Here is a 21317-nt window from a genome sequence, read left to right as displayed (position 1 = left end):
GACGAGGGTGGACGAGGGTGGAGGAACAAAGGAACAAAGGAACAAGGGAGCAAGGGGGGGAGTGGAAGGGGGTGGGGAAAGAGATTGTGGGAAAATGCATTGGGGGTTTCTGCGTGGAGTGCCACCTTCTTCACCTCTTCGCTACAAAAGACGAACTTGTCGAGGGGTTGTCGAGGGGTTGTCGGTTGAACTAGGATGGTTTGTGGCTCCAAATTCGACAGAGCTGTGCTGGTCCCGGTGCTTTTGTCGACTTGCCTACAGTACAGTTTCGAGCTCGTCATCGCACACACATCAAATCCTCCCTGTACATGGGCAGAATCGACAGAGTATGCAGGTCCTCTCCTCTGCATCTCCTTGTGGAATCCAAGCAAGGCAGCGCGAGACACTTCTACTTCGTAGTTTTTTTTCATCTATCCAGAATCGAGAAATGGGTGGAAATGGACACTTCTCTCTCTTTAGGTTTCCGTGAATCAAGACTCATTCTTGAGGAGCTGAAAACGAAGAGGAAAAAATAGTGCCCTAAAAATAACAGTAAAAATAGAAAGAAGCACATCAAACAAAGGGAGCTACGAAGCAGGGTGGTGAATTTCGCATCGAAGGAGAATGAAGCCTCTGTTTCTTCTTCTGAACGTTTCTCAAGTGGTTTCGTTCCTCGGGCGGGATTGGCTTAGGTGGACAGAGAAGGGCGTCAGCATTGAATCGTACTTGTTTACTTCGTACACTACAGCGTACAGCGGCCTGATTATCTCCCGCATTGTGGTGAATTGAGTTTTAAATCTTACTCGTTTAGGTTTAAGGGCCACACTACACTACCTACCTCAGTACCTTCAGTACCTTACCCAAGTACACCTGTTGGAACAACAGATTTAGCTCCACGGCTCCAGAGTGGCATTTGATGTCACTCATTTTTGGCGTAGTGGGTTGAGGGTTAAATCCAACAACACCCCCCCTTCGGTAATCTAAATTAGGGTGGACAGACCAAGGGAGGGTCAAACTGCCAGTTTTTTTTAACGCTGTGCTTGCCGCGGGCCACCGATTAATCTGTGCTGATCTCAAGATCAACTCCCTTCCGCTCCAAGTGCCGGACCAGAGCAGGCCTCACTACCAAGTACGAAGTACCAACACCAACGAGAAGAAACCTCCGCCCATCTCGTCTTTTCAATGTTCAGTGTTCTTTCCAATGCACCAATCAAACTCGGTGCGCCAGATCCGGCGGATGCCCAATGACAACGTCCACATAGCACTGATCAATTGATTGATCATTGATGACAACAAAACGTCAGGGAGTCGGAGCTGCGCACTATTCATGGCCGCCGCTAAAACGCCGCGAAACAGCTTGTACCAAGATCGATTGATCAAATGTTTCAAGTCCAATGTTCTTCTTGAAACTTACAAACCCAACGTATGTAGCCATCAATGATGTTCTTCTTGTTTGGTCAAATCCTACAAAGGCGAACCCATCACGAACCAGTAGAGTCCCGCCCGTCCTAGCCGAGAAGAGTACACCCACTAGTCACCTGCACAATTGATCAAATCGATTGAATTGATCAATCTTTCCCAGATCATTTTATTATTTTCACCATGATTCCCGTCAATGTGCACTGCCCTACAAGAGTATCACTAATATAAACCCCTCTACCTGTGTACTTGTGGCTTATACTTCCGATGCAGCCGTCTGGTGGTGCAGGGGAGACCTAGGAGAGGAGACACGAGCGCCAGGCAGTGTGAGATGCCAGTTTTTCTCACGGACGCGGCACATGATAAACTACAACCCACTCTCAATTAGTTTACTGCTCCAGAATGCAAGGCGACTGCGACTGGCACCAATTCCAGCTGAGTGGACTCTTCGAGGTACAGCGGGTGGACGGATGATGACCATGTCACTACGCAGGTACGTACTCCGTACTCCCAGATGGATACGCAAACACCCCAGTAGAATCGGCGCACTTGTGCGTTTCGATTTTCTCTAATTCTAACAGAAATGTGGGCTCTTCTCCGACGCCGATATCCGGGTATTGGTTCGATTCCCTGCCAGTGACAGTTTATTACGTATCGCCTGGCTGCGAATGGGAAAGGGGGGCGTGTATTAATTTAGAAGTTCCTGGGGAGCGATGGGGGGTAAGCTCCACGAGCAATGACAAGCCAAGGCAAAACACTCGCATCCCGCCATCGACGAGGGTAATTGGAGAACTGCCTAATGGCTTGCTGTCAACTGTTCAACGCACGACTAAAATACATACCTTTGCCTCTGAATCGGATCCCTGATCGTAGTTCACGTTCTTTCACGAGAAGTGGAGTATCACTGTACTATCAAAGTACGGAGGTGGGATTCTAGGACTCTAACGATCTTCTCGAGAGCCCTAGGACCTAAACACATCAATTGATCAGTACGTCGCGAAACGCGGGCCCTTTCCCACCCAGCCTTTTTATCTCGTCTGAACATTCGACGAATTTGTTTCTCTTCGCCTACCCGAGCTTGTCTTTGGTGCACGATATAGACACTCCCAGAGGAAGGGATGCTCCCAAACACCTGCACCCCACTCCCTGGGTCGGCCTTTCTGTCAAATATGCGTAGTAGCAGAAAACTACTACTTCACCTCCGACACCGTTCCATCAGCCCATTCCTGGCCAGGCCACTATCTCCGACAGGCTTGGTGGCTCACCCCCAAAACCCCGTCTCCCCCTGCTAGGCTTGCCCTGCTCTTCACACCAAGTCCCTGGGGCAGCCACTTCCGCTCCACCTGAGACAAATGAGGCGTCGAGTTGAGTGACGAAGATTCGTTGCTGTGTGCGTACTCGTTCCATCCTCCATCCGTAAAAAGTCCGCCAACTCATTGGACAAGGCGGCCTTGTGGATGCATTTTCCGCCGCCTTTCCATCCCATCATCATGAGAGAATATTTCGTTGACATCGACATCCCGGGGCGTGTGACGGTTCGGAGCTGGACCCTTGTTTCGCCCTTCCGAGACTACTTCGTGTCTGTCTTACCCCGTCCACTGACGTTGAAGACTTCCACATCCAGACACAGCTTCCCCAGTCCGACTGACCTGGACACGGTTTTGATAAATCCGCATGGTGATTTGTCGCGCTTGCCTTTTGCCTCTTTGCCTGCATGAAGCTAAGACTTGTGGAGACATTGAAGCTTCCACTGCCACCACTCAAGATGGTCCGCAAGCTGCTTGCCCACCGAATGCACCAGTTTGCCCGTATCAGCATCAAAGAAAATGGATGAAAAGATATCCATGGCACAGGCACCACCCAAGCCGTGGGGTACAGTTCCTGCTCTTGTCACCACACCACCACCCCCACGGGTTCCGTTGTCACCTCGATCTTGACGGGTTTACACCTTTTTTGGGATCACGCAGATCCGGGTAAGTTGAAGTGCCCGCCTTAGGAAATGATGGGTAATACTTCAATTCTAAGACTTTGCTGTAATGATAGAGTACATCCAAGTTTAGACACAAGCTCGGCTAGGTTCGGGTTCTCCATCGCTTCTTGACAGACGACTCGGTCCGCCTGCTGAGAGAATGAAGCCATCCTGCACCACCCCGTTGCTCTCGTGGCCAGGTTCCTTGCCTATTCCTAAAAGTGAGACATCCATGACCCTTTCGCCCAACCTCTAACCCAGTAATTGGCTTCCAAGACCTCACAAGTCCTGTCCTACCCTCGAGACCAATCATAGGTGCTTCATCATCCCCAACTTTTAATCCCTCATTGTACGCCATACCACAACGTTGGGTATCTGCAAGTGCCGGAAGCAAACAAATGAAAACCAGTAAAAGCTAGCGGGAGGTGACGGACAAATCAAAAGAAACCTTCCAGCGATGTGACATGTGACAGGCGTGAAGGCGCAAGCTTGGTTGGAGCTTACGGCGCCCCCACCTTTCCGCTCTTCTTTTCCCACCTCTCACAGCGCTCGTATCGGAGGACCCTCCGGACCGGCCATCGGTCACCCTCTCATCCCGTTCCCGTCGAGGCGCCTACCGTACTCGTCTTACGACGGAGACCAGCCGCTTTGAATCGCCTAACGACTTGATATGATCTATCAAGCTCGTTTTCGATGGCGCAACGTACCCGCAACGCCGTCACAGCTTGATACACGCTCCTCTCTCCCTTGAGTATCCAATAGTCCAGCGTTTGCCTCGTCGGCTGCTCGAGAAGCCTGCTAAAGTCCTCCAAGCTCACCTGCGGAACGAGCGTCAGGCTCGCACCCAGCACGCGCTCGTCGACCAGGAATCTTCTGATGCTGACGGGAAGGAGACGAAGAGTGTCGAGCTGGCGGAGGCGGTGGCGAACCTCCAGCCCGACCATGCGGACGAGGAAGCTCGTAATCTGCGTCGTCCGGCTGCGCGTTTCCAAAAGCGATGGGCCGTGCATGTCGCTCTGCAAGAAGGGGATGAGGTAGGGCCGAGCTTGGGATACAATGTAATGATTAACGTTTAGCAACTCGGCCACCCGGTGGAGCGGGGATTCGCGGTCGGTGTACGAGACCCTGCTCCAATGGCGAAAGTCAATGGTGCTTCCGGGAGGCGCCCAGTCGACAATATTGCCATAGGCATCCTTGCACAACAGGTTCGTTCGGCGGTGACCGTAGAGAGATGTTGAGCTAGAGTTTGACGCAACTGCCGCAGTCCATATAAGCTATTCGAGAGTAAGTTAGCCAGCTGGCTGTGTTTCCTTGCAAGGAAAGGAAGGGGGAAGAAAAGTGTTGCTGTATACGTACAACCTTGGGAGTAGTAATATAGTTCATTAAAGTGGGCACACCCCCATCCTCCCCTACCGCCACCGTGATGTTGAGCACCCTCTTGGTTCTATTAAAAGCCTCCTCGAAGGTTAGGTCCCCCACATTGGCACGCACGCACTCTTCCAATACTCGCACATCCAGAAAGTGGCCTTCACGGATGAACCTATTGATCCGTCGTTTGAGAGTGGCCAGTCGTGTCGCCAGAGGCTGCACCTCCGAATCGCCGAGCGTCTTCCCGGCGAATGCGGACAGGTCGATACCATCCCCCTTTAAGATGCGAGGAAGCTCTTCCATTGTGTGGATGGAGACGAGAGCTGCGATCAGCGCTCCGGTGCCAGTGCCTGTGATGATTCTGGGTAGTAGGCCGCGGAGGAACAAGGCTTTCACCACACCGAGATGGCACAATCCAAATACGGCCCCTCCTTGAAGAACAAGCGTGCTTCTCCCGAAAGCCTGTCGCGTGTCGTGGATAAAGTCCAATTTCATCTGCATCGTCAACGCGGGAGCTCCGTTACTATCGCTGCGAGCTCCGGTAGCGGGTACGGTGGGCAGAGAGCTAATCTCCTCGAGGCACTCTGCGATCTGCGCAATGTATTCCTCGATGAGATACTTGGTGCCCGCGAACGCTTGGTTGTACAGTTTGGGTGCTGTGATATTGCCGAGGTTCCTGATTAGACCACTCCGTAAGAAGTTGATCATCTGATAGAGGTTGTTCTCCTCTCTCAACGTAGCTAGCGTATTAAGACGCTCGTTTATGAGGTGGTAGTCGTAATACTTGGAGGTCGGATTGTTCCGCCAGAGGTCGAGGCCGAGAAGGCTGTCGAGGTGGAGGGCAGCTTCTTCCCAGTCTTCAAAGGTCTCGGCATTGTGAAGGAGGTCCAACCAGAGCTCAACCGGGCTCCTTCTATGATGCCATTCCCATAGTTTCTAGATCCCAAAATGGATAGTTAAGCATAGGTGAGCCACGCGGCAGAGAGAAGATCGATCGAAACTTACCTGCCACCAATATCCTGCCACGTCCAACAACATCCGACTCACAGCAACAATCATCCCGAGGCCGAACATTGTGCCACGGCTTGGATGATGCGATTAAACCATCAATTGACTTCCGAAGAATGACTAGACTTGACAAGCTAACTTAGTACAGAGCTGGAAGGGTCTCAAGGGACGACCAAGAGTCAGGGCAAAGGCTCCCATGATCTGAAGAAAATACTGGAATTTGGGATAAGACCGGACGCAGCCCTAATTTAAGTGCTATAGTTTGAAGGACATTGGAGTCTGGAGTCGCGTGGGTGGGAGGAACAATGAACCAGCCTTGATTACGAGTGATGTTGAGCACCGATGCCATGTGATCGTCTGTGGGGTTGACCACATCGAAGGAAGTTGCCGAGCGGGTGGCAACCATATGTACAAGTACGTACTTCTATCGAGGTCTTAGTGTAGTGGACTTCGACGTTGCACAGTGTTCCTTGTCCCTCAACTATACTAAACTAGAGCTGTTCAATTGCTGAAGCTCTCCACTGCGGGGCCCGAACGCCAGGCTGGCGCCGATTTGGCGCGCAACACACCATTTACAGGGGGGTGTAGCCTAGCAGGCCAGGCTCTGTGAACGGACAGGGACTGGGGCTAAACTCTTCTCAGCGACCTACTTCACTAATTTTGGAGATCTTCACCGGGTAGCGTTGATCAACACTGCAATACTCCGTACACTACACAGGGTACACTCACTCCCTCAGAATAAATCCTCCGATTCGTCCTTTCAATGACATGGGGGAGTTGAATCTTGTCGAGGAGAACACCTCAAGCAGCAGGATCTTATACATTTCACGCAAGATTCTCGGAAGCCGACAATAAAAGCGCTACACCTTTCAGAACGATGGTGTGAACTTGTTCCCGAGAATAGCTTTACCAACCTGTCGACACGTATTATACCGCAACACCATCAAGGCTCTACGAAGGAGGTTTACTGAGCAGAATGACGTCATGCTGGCGGCGCCAAAGTTGACCGTGGCGTGGTCAGAAGCTGCCAAGCATTTACACCAGGCACGGACCTCATAGCGAATAGGTCGCTTCATGAGGCAGGGAGCCGACAGCGAGTAAATGGTATCTGTCAAGTGTTTGGGCAGCCACAGGCTGACCACCACAAGTGAGGCTAGGGGAGAAAACCAAAGAGTGTGATTATCTTCCTTCTGAGCCCGATCTAAAACCCGGACTTGGTATGTGCGGACCTTCAGATCCAAGAGTCCTGGACAGTGTGTTATAGGAGGGAGGTGGTATACGATATTACGACGCGGAAAGGCGCCTACCCACTCGGCCATCTAGCTCAGGATTCAGGGCAGCAAACTCGAGCGCACCCGCTTGCTTACAATTTACAAGTCTTCTCATCAGGCGTGGTGACAGCAAGATGACCGACGCTGGTGTCAATCGCCTATATATTGACATCGGTCAACGGAAAGTTACGGGCTTGTATGTCAAATTCGCTTTACCACTTCTCTGAATGGGCTTATGATAATCACACAGCATATGTCTATAAAAAAGCTGAATGGAACTGATAGAAATAGACCAATGTTCAACCTCAAACCAAGGGGGAGGAGGAGGTGGTGGTACGGGCCGCTCAGGCATCGGCGATTCAGCGTCAAAGAAGATTTAAAGGTGGGGGGCTGGTGCTCAGCATTGATCATGGCAGAAGTTTTTACAAGTCTTTTTTTCTTCTTCTCCATTTTCCCCCCTTTCGTGATGACTACGATGGCTACGCGGGATGCTCTCTGTATCACCTAGGAATAGGAAATTAGTCGGCGGATATGAAGGATCTGTGATGGCGATGGCCTATATAAACAGCTTGCCCTCGTGACGACGAGATATATCCACCATTCCGAGCCCAACAGCCAGTGCCATCTCTGCCTGTAGTGCTTACAACCATGCTGCGTACATCAAACCCCAAGGCAATTATACATAAATCTCTTCACCGCTGCACTAACGCCATTGCTCGAAGCACACGTGTAGAACTAACTCGAGTCATGATGGAGGTTCGATTCCGTCGCGGTACTACTGATCGAGATCTGCTAATAAATGTTTCGTAACCTTAATGGATTCATGAACCACAACGAGGTATCGCATGCCTAGCTCGCAAAAGAAAAAGAGGCCCGACTCTGTGCTCTTTGATGTTGGAGTTCATACTCAAGGTCTTCTAGACTTCATCGTCTATGGCTTGCTTTTTCTTAGTCTTGAGTATAGAGATAGAGAGGGCTTAGTTCATGCTAAATAAAGGAGTAAGACGACCAGAAGACCATGTCTAGTCAGGGGAATGTGCCCAGGCTGCTGTCCCCTGTTGTAAACCATTTTCCCTTGTAGTATGATGCTTTTTGATAATGAAATGCTAACGATTAAGATCAGTGTATGGGCTAAAATCCTTGGGCGGCACCGACACCACTATGCAGCTCGTCAGTGTCATGCGTCTGGTACTGTACCTGAATAGAGCGGCGGATAGCGGCTTTGTCGAAACGATTCATCTCCCACAAACTTGGATAATGACTGGTCGGCATGAGATGCTGTGTTGGCAAACGGCCTTTCATGTGAAACAGATTTTTCTCTCTCGGACGCTTGCGATGTTCTTTAAGGGTTCGCTCTAACATACCTCAAGTTCCACATTTCATCTGCCAAACACTTACATCCATGCCTACTTCCCCCATCTCCGGTTCCTTCCATCTGGTAGTTCCTTTCTCTATAAATCGACCCTCATTTCTCAGCGAAATTCATCCAAGACGAACTCTTTTCTCAAACTTCTCAAAATCGACACTCTTCACCTCCTCGCACACTTCCACGCATTGGCCACCCACTTACATCGGCTTCCAAGATGTCCCGACAAAACCCACCCCCTACCAACTCATCAGCAGGAGAGTCCACCCTCTACTTTGCCTATGGCAGCAACCTCTCCCTCTCCCAAATGGCCAACCGATGCCCGAACAGCAAATACATGGGACGCGCCATCCTCGACGACTACAAGTGGATAATCAACGAGCGACGCTACGCCAACATTGTTCCCGCCCCTGGACACCGTGTTGAGGGACTCGTGTTCGAGCTCGGCGGTGACGACGAGAAGCGCCTGGATAGAAGTGAGGGGGTATCTAAGGGTGCGTACGGCAAGGAGAATCATGTCGTGAGGGTCTACCTTTCTCCCACGCTGCTATATCGCGTGCCGACGGTGTCTATTATTCGCGACGGCGGCCCTGAATCGGTTATCGACAACGCGAAGTGTGAAGGCAAGGATGTTACGGAGAATATGGCATCGCTGGAGATGAGTGTTCTTGTCTATGTGGATAGGAAGAGAGTTGGTCATGGGCCACCTTGGGAGGAGTATGTTGGTCGGATAAAGACTGGTGTTGTGGATGCTGTGGCCCTTGGAGTCGATTCTTCTTATTTCTCTAGTTCTGTTCTCCCACTCCTTTTGGAGAAAGAGATAGACACTCATGTGTCATAGCTTCAGCGTCGTGGAGCACGTTGGGATCGCGAAATGGGGAAGCGCAGTTTTGAGGAATGCGAGATTTAGTGTATTTTCCAGGTCACACGTAAAGCTGATTCTGACAATGATGTCGTTGTCGAGGTCCAGTAGGATAGCCTCCGGAGGCCCACCAAGGATCTTGGGGTTTTTTTAATCGTCGGTGGAAACTAGCAAGGAAGTTCTCGTCGGCATCTTCGGGGGAACCTAGTGTCCGTGGCTGGCTAGGTTCCGCACTCATGCAGGCTTGAAGGCGGCGGCTGCTCAGCCGCGTGAGGTAGCTACCCCACCGGGCACCATGGAGAAAGAACCAGTATCCCAGCCAGGTGTGGACATAAATGAGCGCGTTCAGAGCTGTCGCGCCGCCGAATGGAACATGACGGAGTTGATCGTTGGATGAATCTACGACACTGGAGAACTCGTTCCTTCCACATCCACAAGAGACTCGGGGTCGAGTATGGGACGTCCGAGGGGAGAGGATCTTCGCCTTGCTCGATCGATGGCAGAATAGAGTTGTCTCCATTTATCATGGGCGGAGAAGCTGGCGGAGAAGCTAGGGGTTGGGCCACGGTTGGAGAAGAAACTTCCAACTTGATTGCCGGAGGGGAGGCTTCTTCGTCGGTCATCGGGCTGGTCTCTTGCTTAACCCCTGCTCCATGTCGTAATCGACCGTTAGGAGGAGCTGAGTTTAGCTGAGATGGATTTGCCATGGCTGGATTCTAGGAGAAGATGGAGCGATGCTCGGTGTAGGTGTGTTATCAAATGAGAGGAGAAAGGGGGAAGGAGGGAGGATAATACGGGCAGGAAGTATTGTAGTCACGCTCTTCGTGTTGGTCTCTTGAGAGGCAAGATCGACGTCGTAGAAAGTCGAGGCTAGTAGAATTGGCAAGGAGTCCTTGGTAGTACCTCCTTCGCAGGGGCGATCGCTTAAAGCGACGATAATCTCAATTCGTAGCTGACGACGGACCACGCCAGATGAGGCATGTGTATGTATTATCATGCATTTCTGTATCGACTAGCCTTTGTAGAATAGTTTACATGTCCAGCTCGACCCTAGACCCTGATACGCCCGTAACCCCTAAACAAGTTTTGTTGTTTTAATGCGAATGTTTGAAACCAGAAACCAGAAACCAGGACCCTTTACTCATCATCATCATCAATGATATTGCGCCTCCTCGACCTCCCGGCATGCTCACTGATAGTAGCCGGGGCCATATCATCCTCTTCACCATCAGCATCCTCCTCTTCCGACACATCGGTCGTCTTCTGCCTCTTGGTCCGAGGCCTATCTTCCTCGTCCTCATCTTCATCGTCAAGGACCTCTTCTTCATCCTCATCTTCATCCGCCTCTTCCTCCTCTTCATCACTAGGAGCAATGAAATCATCTGCGAGATCGTAGTCTTCCTGGTGACGCGCTCCAGCAGGCCGTTCATCATCCGAATCATATTCGGGTCGACGTCTCTTGGCCTTTCCGCCCGCCGCACCGCGCTTCCTTCCGGCTCCGGATGCTCGGCGCGAGCCCTCAAGATCGTCAATTTGAAGGCCGCCACGACCGTAACGAGAACCACCATCCATCTTTGCCGCGGCGTTGTCACGACGGCGTTGGGCTTTGGCGCGCTCCTTCTCGGCCATCTCCGCAAGCCTGCGTTGTAGTTCAGGATCGTGGGTTGTCTTGATGATTCTACTGGCTTCCTCCTTCTCCTTGATTTCCCGCATGCGCATGGCAAGGCGCTGGAGAGCATCGTCTTCGAGGTCTTTGTTGATGCGAACCGTGTATTCTTCGGCGATGTGTCCGACGACTAGGAAGAGGCCACTGCTCAAATGCGCCGCGGCGGCATAAGAATGGCCGTCCTGGAGCTCGTTGTAGGGTTTGTTAGGGGGTGGGACGGTCGCCTTATTTTGAATGGCAAAGTGCTGGTCGCCGACTGTCATGGAGACGGATCCGTCGCTCCACTTGTACATCATCGCGTTGCTCTTCAGTTCTCCGGTTTCGGGGTCGTTGTAGTATCGGACTGCGATCTTTTTGTTTCCAGATTTTGCGTTCTCGATATCCCAACTCGATGGCTCAAACGACTTGGATTCGTACGGTTCGGGAACGAATTTGATGAAATTAGGGACCTTGAGAGATTGGAGCTAGGAGCAGGAGAGAGTCAGTACGAGTGCCGCAAGAAACCGTAGATACAAGTGTAAAAAAAGCACCGCATTGTTTCTCTACTTACTGTGCCGTCTTTGGACCTGGGCGTCCGATGCCTAAAGACTTGGATACTAGCAATGACTTTATCTTGGTGGCGCGGAGCGTCCTCGTCGCTCCCGTAGCCCACGACATCGTCGGCCCGCTCCGCGTCAGAATCAAGGTCCTTGTCGCTCAGAACCTGAGCCGGTGGAGAACCACCAGCATCGTCTTCGTCGCCGAAAAGATCGTCTCCCTCATCAACGAGGTCAAGAGGCTCCTCGGAATCGGACATGGTGGATGGGGGCGCGTCGCAGTACGAGGATTTATATAATTCCGTCGTGAAAAGGCGATTGAAGGATGCCGATATCAGCGAGGTGCTATTTGAACGCGGCGGATTGGGGCAGGGATGAAGGGGAAAAGGATGGCAAGAGAGTTGGGTGGCGGTGATGTTGAAGATGTTGAAAGTTGAAGAAGCTCCTTCGCAAGGCTCGAGATGTGAGGTGGGAAGATTTAGCTTTGGCGCTGCTCCAGTAGGTGGCGGCTGGTGGCACGTGTAGCTATTCAATCGCGACTGCGCGAAGACGCATAAATGGTGACATCTACTACCAGTTGTTAACAATTGTCCAGAACATCGCCGTTTCATCCGTGCCCAATCTCATGCCCCTCGCCCAACCACACTTCGCGCTCATAGGCCCCACACTAATACCCCTCGGTGGGGACAGTTTAAGTTCCTAAACTCGAACGGTTCAATCAAGATCAATTTGAAGTTCCTAAAAGACCCCAGCCCAGACTGTGGCTGTTGGCAACAAATGGCAGGTCGCTCCGTGCCCCCTTTCGTCTTCAGGAGCCTCCCTAAATATTATCAGACCTTGACTAGCATCAACCTCTCATTCCTTCATATACCTTACTCAATCGCCGATCTTCTTGGTTGATCGGTCCAGCAACAGCGAAACGTAACGACTTCTGGAGTGTGTGATCGCCAAAACATCTTCCTGCTGGTCCAGAGCCCGTGGCAACTTTATCGCATTACAATCGCTGCCTCTCGCTGAGGTTTGGCGCCCAAAGTCGAGCCCCCAGATTCCTATCTTGGTCTCTTGCCCATCGTCGCGTGCCCTCAGGCCCCTCCTTCATCCGTTTCACTGCGTTACCTAGCACCCGAATCAACCAACAATGTCTAACCTATTTTCGGGAATGTAAGTCTTTTCTCACTTTCTGTCTCCATGTCTGCCTCCAAATTCTTTTGGCCCTTGTTTTCTTCTTCTTTCCTCCGCTGTCTTATGCATTCGCAACACCAGCTGTGATACATCTCACAGCTCCATGTGAGCGTGGTGGGGATAATATGAGGAACATTTCGAGCTCCAAATGAGCCTCCCGGATCCATTCGGAACTTAACTTAGCCAAGCGCACATCCCCATTCCTAACTGATCCCTAATTCCCTTCCGTATAATACCTCGCCAACAACCTAGCAAGGAACTAGGAAAAGGTGCCTCTCAATTTAAGACACGCGGCTCCCCAGACGTCCAGGAGCGATCATCGAGCTCCTGATGCCCCGCGCTTGAACTCCGGGAGGCTTATGACACCCTGAATCCTACCCTACCTCTCGGAATATGCTGCCGGATTGCGGCTATGCTACTGTTGTTGGCAAGATCGGTCCAGGACTCAAGACCCTTTTTCTTCCCGTAGCCGGGCCTCTCTCAGAGATATACTAGCCACTTTACTATACATATCTCACGGCTGTTCTGCTCGTGGACATCGCACATATTTTGGTCCCTTTTTGTTCAACTGATCATTTTTCCTCTTTCTCTTTCATCAGTTCGTTTCTCACTGTTGGGAGTCGGAACTAATACGTCGCTGCTAGAAACGCCCGCTTTCGCGGTACGAGCAACAGACCTCCTGGCCAAAACCGGAGCCCTACGACCTCTAACCAGCCTTCTCCCATTGTTCTTCCCCAAGGGAACCACTCATCCTCGAACCTCGCCCCTCGTGTTCCCCCTTTACCTACTTCACCCTCTCTGGCCCAAACCATTGGCATGGATGAGAACAGCGGGATAATGTCTTCCACGGATGACGCCCTAAGTGCCTATGTTCTGCCTAAGCCCCTCCCCCTCTGGCTCAATCCTGCCTACGCGAAACATATTGTAAAGGGTAACTTCATGACGTTGAGTGCGCGACCCAAGACGGTTGAGCAGGGTGAATGGATTGCTCATCAAGGTGAGTTCCACGCACGTCTGAAGATGCTATGTCTCCCACGACTACTAACATGATTGAGGAACATAGTGGTTGAGCACTATCGAAACCTCTGGAACTTTGTTCGTGTTCTTCATGAGAAGGAAGATGACGGCTCTGTTATCTGTAACTCGAAGACTTGCCCGAAAATGTCCGCCGGAGCGTAAGTTGCAAACTGCTGCATCCCAGTCCTGGTGGTCCTTTACTGTCATGTGTCTTAAGAGGCCTTTTTCGTGTGTGTCTTTTAATTTCCCCTAACGCAAATGTGTAGGAACCATTCATTTACTTGGCTTAATGCCATGCGGGAGCCTGTCGAGTTGCCTGCCCATGAGTATATGACCCTTATGCAGCGTTGGATCTCCGGCAAAATTGACGACACCAATATCTTCCCAACTGATGCCGCCGGGGTTTCGTATGCTCACAACCCAGCCATCACCACTACACCCCTCTCGCAGCTATCGAACCCTAACGAGAAAGACTATGTTGGCAAGCGATCCGGCTTCCCCGAAACCTTTATCGAGGTCTGCCAAACGATTTTCAGGCAGATGTTCCGCGTCTATGCCCATCTCTACTGGGCCCATTTTATCGATCCTTTCTACCACCTCAATCTTGAGAAGCAACTCAACAGCTGCTTCAGTCATTTTATTCTCACTGCCACCGCGTTAGACATGCTCAAGCCCTATGAACTGGAGCCCATGCAGGCCCTCATCGATCTTTGGGCCGCCAATGGTACATTCCCTCCTGAGTCCAGGGCCTACGAGTACGCCAACCTGCGTGCCGGGGAGCGTCTTTTGCAGCTTGCCGGAGCTCCTTAGTCGTGGACTACAAGCCCTATCGGCCCCTCTGGAAGGCCACGACGCAAACGGCGGTAACTTAATAGCTCACGGTATATAAGGAAACGGTGAAGTTTATCAACGCATCGAAGAAGAAGATCAACGACAGAGTACTGGCTACTGGTGATAAAGAGGGGACAGGAGCAAACGGAAATAAAAGGAAAAAGAAAAAAAATAAGAAAAACACCCAAATAACGTTTTTAGCTGAAACCAGGAAAGGAGGACGCATCGGGCTCGGCTTTTGCATACATCGAGTGAGAGGGGGAAGGTACTCAACAAGAGCCTTGCATTTACGGTAATAGCGGCATAGGGTTTTGGAGATGCTGTATGATTGGAATTCACTCCCGAATACGTTCCCTTTGAAACGACGCCTCCGTCGGTCTGTGGTGTGGAGGCTGTATGAGTGCATGTGTTGTATTATGTGTGAATGTATGCTCGCAGAGCACGATTGAAAAGCTGTGGTGGACTCTTTTGGTATATCATGACTTCGATTTGTGGGGCGGGGTCCTTACGATGTGTCTCCCTTCGAGGTTGACCCGTCTATCCTTGTGTCTTTTCAAGAAATCAGAGACGCTGACCCGGCGCAGACTACTACCGATATTTTGCACTCTGTCCTAACGATAGCTCTCCTATTTTGAGAGGGAGAATCCGACGATACGATTATTCGCCCGACTACCCGAAATACGACATTCCTCAGCGACGCCCTGGCAGAAGCGGAGATGCATCCCTTCTTGCTAGATCGCCATGGAAGTCTACCACCTCGGAATGAAGTGGCGAGCCGTACGACATCGGTATCTTCAACGTGTGTGTTCAGAGAGGTCTCTCTGCTGCCCCCAGAGATTATCAGGAATACCATCCTTCTAGCCTAGCAGAGGAGGGTTTCATAGAAAGAGGGGCAGGAGAAACAAACGGACAACCTAGTTCCTCAATGACGGGACCGAATGTTTCCTCCGTCATTAGCAAAGAATCTTGTCATCTCATCCATTGGACCCAGGGATGTCAAACGCAAATACTAATTAGAACATGGAGAAGAGAATGACGAGATACTCTATTTATTGGAAGAAAATCAAGCTTCTCCTGCATACCCGAATCGTCTGTCCTTCCTTCTCAGTATTCGTTCGATCTTCATGAGGATCCACAGGCACAACAACGGAGAAAATGGCTTCGTGCGCCCACACAAAACCCACCTTCCTCCTTGCTTACGTTCTTTCTTTCCGACCGGTGTTTCTTTTCCATCATACTTAGCACTCGATATCTACGGGTCAAGCCTTGCAGTGGTTTCCATGGAGGCAGTACGACTTATGCGGACAAGGTTTCACGTGAAGGGTTGGAGGGGAAAGAGTATTATCTCTCAGACAACTTCTAAGTGACGGCATCACCGAATCCCCACACACACGGGAAGGCGTCGCGTCATGTTGGAGAATGTGCTAGAGAGTGCTTCTTTTCTCGCCAGTCTCCCAACAAGCGAGGTAGGACATCGGGGTTTCATGACGGTCGTTCAACGGCTTTCAACTAGGATTGCTGGGGCGAAGAATGCGGACAGACTACGCTACTCAAGCGTAACAAGAGCGAGCGAGTAGAATCGGGTAGGTCCTCTCAGGTACGCAGTGCGACATAGCCTTGTTTCTTGCGTTGGACCTGTGCGTTTGCTTGTCTTGGGATACACATAACCCGGACTTACATTCGCCTGAGCCTCCTCCCCTCTCTCCATTCTACAACTTCCGGTGTGGTTCCCCCAACATATCGACGGGCTCAAGAAAGTTCGAAGAAACTCGCAGATATTGAAAAGGTCCCGAGCTACCATCGCACTGCTTGCACCATTTGGAACAGGGACAGCCGTTTGTGCCCTGCTTTAGGGTCACGTTAAGAACGCTATCCGAGGATCACAAAAGCTTCGGCTCTCTGGAGGAGTGTGGCTTAGAGATTAGGTAGGAATGACCTCTATTTACTATTTCGGCAAGCCTTGCACATTCTCTCCCCCGCCCACTCTTACGCCATGCTATATCTACTTGCTAAGCCAGTCTTGGCACAACCAGCCTCAAAGCTTACGAAGCATGAAGGAGCGAGTGCAAGTTAGGTACTGAAGCCAGCCACCCTTCATGCTCGGGCGGGAGGGAGGTGGGACAAAGTTCGCCCCGTTTTTTTCGTCTCTTTCTTTATCGATGTCGGTGGGCATCGGCCGTCCACGGAGAGAGATCGTTTCACTCAAAGTGCACTGCGCACTGCAGTCTGCAGGCTCCCGATCGGGGGGCAGGAGGCGAGAGAGGAAGGGGGATGATGAAATCGAAAGACAAAGATAACAGGCACAAGAGAGAAAAAAAAGTAAACTTAGGGGAGAAGTAGAATGTAGGACGACCTCGAACGATGGGGAATGGGACACGAGGGAGAGGGGATTTGGGAATAACCCCAGCAACAGGAAAACAGTCGATTCCGATAATATCAAACGGTTCGTGGGAGATAGCCGGGCAACTGCACCAATTCTCTTCACGCATCCGCACCATAGCATGCACTGGGCGCTCGATTGTGAGTTGCGGTGAAGCTTCGTATCATCCACCGCTTCCCTTAGTCGTGAACCCTCAGTACGATACCTCCAAGGAGCTCTCGCCCAACACGGGCCTCTATCATGTGAAATCTCTGCAATTGAAACCAATCTATGACCATGACGCGTCTGTCGAGGTGTCTAGAAGAAAAAAGGAAAACCGTTCGAGCATCGAGCATCCCGCCACTTGAAGACCTGCAGTATTACCACCTTGATCTTCTTTTCCTCAAACCGCCCGCCCCCTGTCTTTGAGCTTCACGCTAGGCGGTCCTTCTTAGCTGACCCTGTTTGGGGGGGATTCCTTTCCTTCCATGACCCAAGTCCGATTGTGTCTGCATGCACCCTACTGGTATGCATCCGGGGCACTGGGGAATGGGGGCTCGACGGTTCCCTGCTTCCTGCGTCACTTGGTTCTGTTTTGAGTCAGACGATCTTCGATCCATAAATAGATGAATCCGGTTATATCCAAACACTGTTCGAAGTTTTGTTCCAATCGGACGCTGAAAGACTCCCGAAGCGGTGTGTATGAAAGCATGGACAGACCCTTTTTTTCGTCTTTGCCTTTCTTACCTTTTCTCCTACCACCCTACCCCTGCCTCTCTCTGAGGCTTGGAATGGGTTTAATCGGCCTAGAGCGGATGCAAGATTGATAGCTTAGCCCGATATTTCACAAGGAGGAAAAAAAAAAAAGAAAGAAAAGGAAAAAAAAGAAGCAAGGCGAGAAAAAAGTGGACACGGCGCATCCTTGCATTAGCATCTCACCGCCATTCCGATTCCTGCCTCTTTGCAGCACGAGAGCGGTCCCACGAAACACGCGTCCACTTTTTTTTCCTTAATTTTTTCCTCTTGCAAGTTTTTCTGCCTTATCCCCCCTGCCACATCTTTCCTGAGCAACGCAGAGGAAGGCAACGACGGTCGGATCATGGGGAGGACCATGTGGTTCTAGTCCTGCAAGCGTGGGAGGAGATTTTGGCAAGAACCATCTCCGATGATACCTGCAGGGCGGAGCCAAGAGGAAGCAGGAACAAATGCTTTGGTTTTAGGCTGCATCTTCGTAGGGTTTATTCGCTACCAAGAACTTTCTCCGACGCGGTCAGGTCCACCCGGATGTCATACGCGACACGAGGCGGTGGGGGCAGGGAAAGATGCCAATCGCGACCTTCACTTGAGGCAGGACTTTGAGTCATACTTGCACCGCAGCAGAGGTCCCCGTCGGAAGCCGTAGATCATCGAATCCGCGATAGGGGGAGAATAGGCCCGGGCCCTATGATGAGGAGTACCGGCTGTTCTGTTGTCAACGGCGTGACGTGCCGGAGGCAGGGCGTGGCGTTGGGGGATTGAGACGCCCCCTTTTGGGTCTCTAGATGGTCCTTTCTGCGCGTGAGGCGTTGGGCAGGATGGACTGGTCGGACTGGTCGGACGGAGGATTGCCCTCAAAAGCTGGAGGATGAGGCGAGCGGAGCTGAAGAGCCGGTGTTTTTGGACAAGGAAGGGGGTGAGAAGTGAAAGACGGGGGCGGAAACTCGGCTCCAACGACGGAGTGGCAATGGAAAAAGCAAAGAAAGAAAGAAGAATCTGGAGATTAATTCTGCCCGATTTGCGCGAGTAGCGCGAGTACAAACCCACGAGGGATCGATACGTCCAAGTCCAGTCAGGAACTGTTTCGAAACATGGGACTTCCAGATGGGACATAGGATGGATCAGATAGAGGAATATTGTAGAAATAAATCTAATTAATTACTAGGCTGATACGATCTCGAACTTGCAACTGCCTCATCTTGAGTCGAGTTTCCGACTCTATGAGACCTATTTGGGGTCACTTGGTAGCAAATTAATTTTAAGAAATATTTCTTTTCTAATTTGATTCCATTTCTTCCATTTCCCTACGTCCTTCTCCCTCCGCCCGTCCTCGGCAGCCATCCATCGTCCAGAGTATGATCAGGGATCAGGGATCTACTTCTCCAGACAGTTTCTTTCTCTCCCGAGGCGAAGGACGAAAGAACAGAAGATGGAAGATGGGGGGAATGGCTCGTCCCGAAACATCAGCCGAATACTTGGGTGTCCCCGTACGAGTTTCCGGGGATTTCAGGTATCATTGAGTCCAATTGAGGGTTTGATTGAGATTCTGGGCTGAATCCTTCAGGGTCTCGTCGACATGTTGTTTCTGGAGCTAATTGAGTCATTGTTACAACCCGAGGTTTTTGGCAAGGCGAGCGAAGACAAGAAAATGAAAATACGAAAACAAAATCATCATCATAATAATAATAATAATAATAACAATAATAATAAATTGAAAATAATGGCATGCTTCTCCCCGACTCTTCTGTATCCAATGCGTGCCTGTCCATCAACCTGCTGTCACTCTTCTTGTTGATCACCAAGTCTCAGCAGGCCAACTTCGTGGATGTGGATGGGGGAAAGGGTCCATGTGAGGCGCTCACCACCAATAGAACCAGTTACCAAGAGCGTTGGGCAGAAGTCGGGTATGGAGGAAGGGCATCTTGACAGCACCTTTCAGCGTCTCGGAAGAAACCCGTGGTCCCGGCACGTCATTAGGGTCCCTCTTGTTCATGCGATCGATATTACTTCGTACACTACCTCAGCACCTCTCTGCAGTCTCGAAGTTGGGCGACGCATATCACGCACGCGGATGAGAGTCCAAAAAATCAAAATCCAGCGTCCTGGAGCCCTTGGGAAGCTCCTCATTTGTTTGAGACGTGGACTAATGTGTGATGCTTCATAGGCCCGCGTTCGCCGCCTCGGGAGTGGCCGCTTAACGGGCCTCTCGCATCTTTTCCAGATGAAGCTTCATTGTTGCCCATCCCTATCACTGGCCAGGTCTTACTGCCTTACCTTCTTCCCCACGAGTCTGGTGGGTAACAGGAAAGGATATTCCCGTCACTTCGCATGACAAGACCACCAGATCAAGCACGAGGTCCTGGAAGAGGGTGAGCGAAGTGATGGAGCTCCTCCAACAAACCCCCCTCCTCTTCTCCCCCCCAACTGTCGCCTTAAATTTCTGATTGGTATGAAAAGAGTGTTCATGGGGAGACCGAAAGCATCTGGGCCTGGTCCAGTAGGATTGTACGGTTTCCTAAATTTGTAATTTGTGCGAAGAGCTCTCAGTACTTGCCGAAGAGCACAGGCCTTATTGGTTTTCTGGAGGGAGAGCAACATTGAAGGAGGGGATGGTGACCCCGTTCCCGCTCGTCACATTGATCGCTGCCATGCCATCTCAGATGCGGGCGAATTATGATTACCTTTCTGCCCGTCGACCCGTAAATGGAGGAAGAACAGTGAAACGTGAAGCAATGACTGGTGCAATCCGTTTCCCTTCTCGAGCCCTGCATTCGGTGTCCAGTGAATGTGCAAGACTCAGCCACGGACGGGGCTCCCCACACGGCTCAATCGCGGGACCATGATTCTCATCGCCATCGCGAAACTATCTTCGGCAGAGTCGTGATGCCACTTTACGCGTCCCCAGCTCGTCCCATTAAGGGAATAGGCCACACACGAGCTAGAGTGGCGCAGAGATGGTGGGGAAAGGAAGAATAAAACGGTCAATAGTGCTCAGCGCTGCCTTGACCGACAAAACAAACAGAAAGCCCTCCCTCGGCTGACCTCCCGCTTCTGCTCAGGCGCGTTGAGAGAAATACCAACAGGCAGTCTTTCTCCTCCATGGTCTCTGCACGAGAAAATCGGGAAGCTACGCCCGTGTACCTTGTGCGCGAGGTGAATACTCACGTTCGTGTATTAATTGCAGTGTGGCCCATAGTATTCTCTACAAAGCATGTCATTGCACCTTGCCCTCTTGTACCTGGCCGCATCTCATGCGGCCATGAAGCACGGTGGACCTAAACATCTCGGCCTGAGCAGCAGTGAGCACGATGATGCTGCCTCGCGTCCTGGCAATTTGTTTTTCTTTGCCCTCTTTCGTCGGGTCTCATCTGTCTGTCTGGGGCAGATGCAGCGAGCTTTCCAGCCACCGGAATTTTTATTTCTTTTCTTTTTTTTTTGCCTTTTACTTTGTTCTACTCTCTCTTCCGGTATTTTTGTTCATTCCCTAGCTTCCTAGGTTACCCTTGGGAGTTTCAGTCGGCAGATGTTGGAGAAAATCCTGGTGATACTACTCGGTTGGTCAAGTGTTCTGAGGGCGAGCCATTATTGTCTCGTTTAGGAAGGCTCCTCGTGCTGAATCGCAGCAGCGTCGAACAATATTTCCCTCGTCTTCTCCTATAATCGCTCGTGATTCCCTCCTGGATTGTAAAGGACATCCGAGGCGCTGGATGGAAAGGATTAAAAATCAT

General features: G+C 51.1%; 3 protein-coding genes and 1 pseudogene across 3 annotated transcripts; 2 read left to right on the top strand and 2 right to left on the bottom strand.

Moving 5' to 3' along the window:
• Positions 1–3994: 3994 nt before the first annotated feature.
• On the bottom strand, positions 3995–5809 carry SAPIO_CDS3291 (Patatin-like phospholipase; the record flags this gene model as incomplete). Its single annotated transcript, XM_016786114.1, has 4 exons — positions 3995–4024; positions 4075–4641; positions 4724–5671; positions 5783–5809. 4 exons carry the CDS (start codon positions 5807–5809, stop codon positions 3995–3997), a joined length of 1572 nt encoding a protein of 523 aa, XP_016644120.1.
• Positions 5810–8597: 2788 nt separating this feature from the next.
• SAPIO_CDS3290 lies at positions 8598–9221 on the top strand (annotated as a pseudogene; the record flags this gene model as incomplete).
• Positions 9222–10379: 1158 nt separating this feature from the next.
• On the bottom strand, positions 10380–11704 carry SAPIO_CDS3289 (uncharacterized protein; the record flags this gene model as incomplete). The annotated part of the gene is made up of 2 exons (XM_016786113.1): positions 10380–11372; positions 11459–11704. The coding sequence occupies 2 exons, from the start codon at positions 11702–11704 to the stop codon at positions 10380–10382; spliced, it is 1239 nt and encodes a 412-aa protein (XP_016644119.1).
• A 1738-nt stretch (positions 11705–13442) lies between these two features.
• On the top strand, positions 13443–14453 carry SAPIO_CDS3288 (Uncharacterized protein; the record flags this gene model as incomplete). Its single annotated transcript, XM_016786112.1, has 3 exons — positions 13443–13623; positions 13690–13801; positions 13910–14453. 3 exons carry the CDS (start codon positions 13443–13445, stop codon positions 14451–14453), a joined length of 837 nt encoding a protein of 278 aa, XP_016644118.1.
• Positions 14454–21317: the final 6864 nt, after the last annotated feature.

Source organism: Scedosporium apiospermum (assembly GCF_000732125.1).
Source record: "Scedosporium apiospermum strain IHEM 14462 chromosome Unknown SEQ_SAPIO_0088, whole genome shotgun sequence".
Lineage (NCBI taxonomy): Eukaryota > Fungi > Ascomycota > Sordariomycetes > Microascales > Microascaceae > Scedosporium > Scedosporium apiospermum.
The sequence above is the reverse complement of the archived record's forward strand: the minus strand, read 5'-3'. Positions and strand labels throughout refer to the sequence as shown.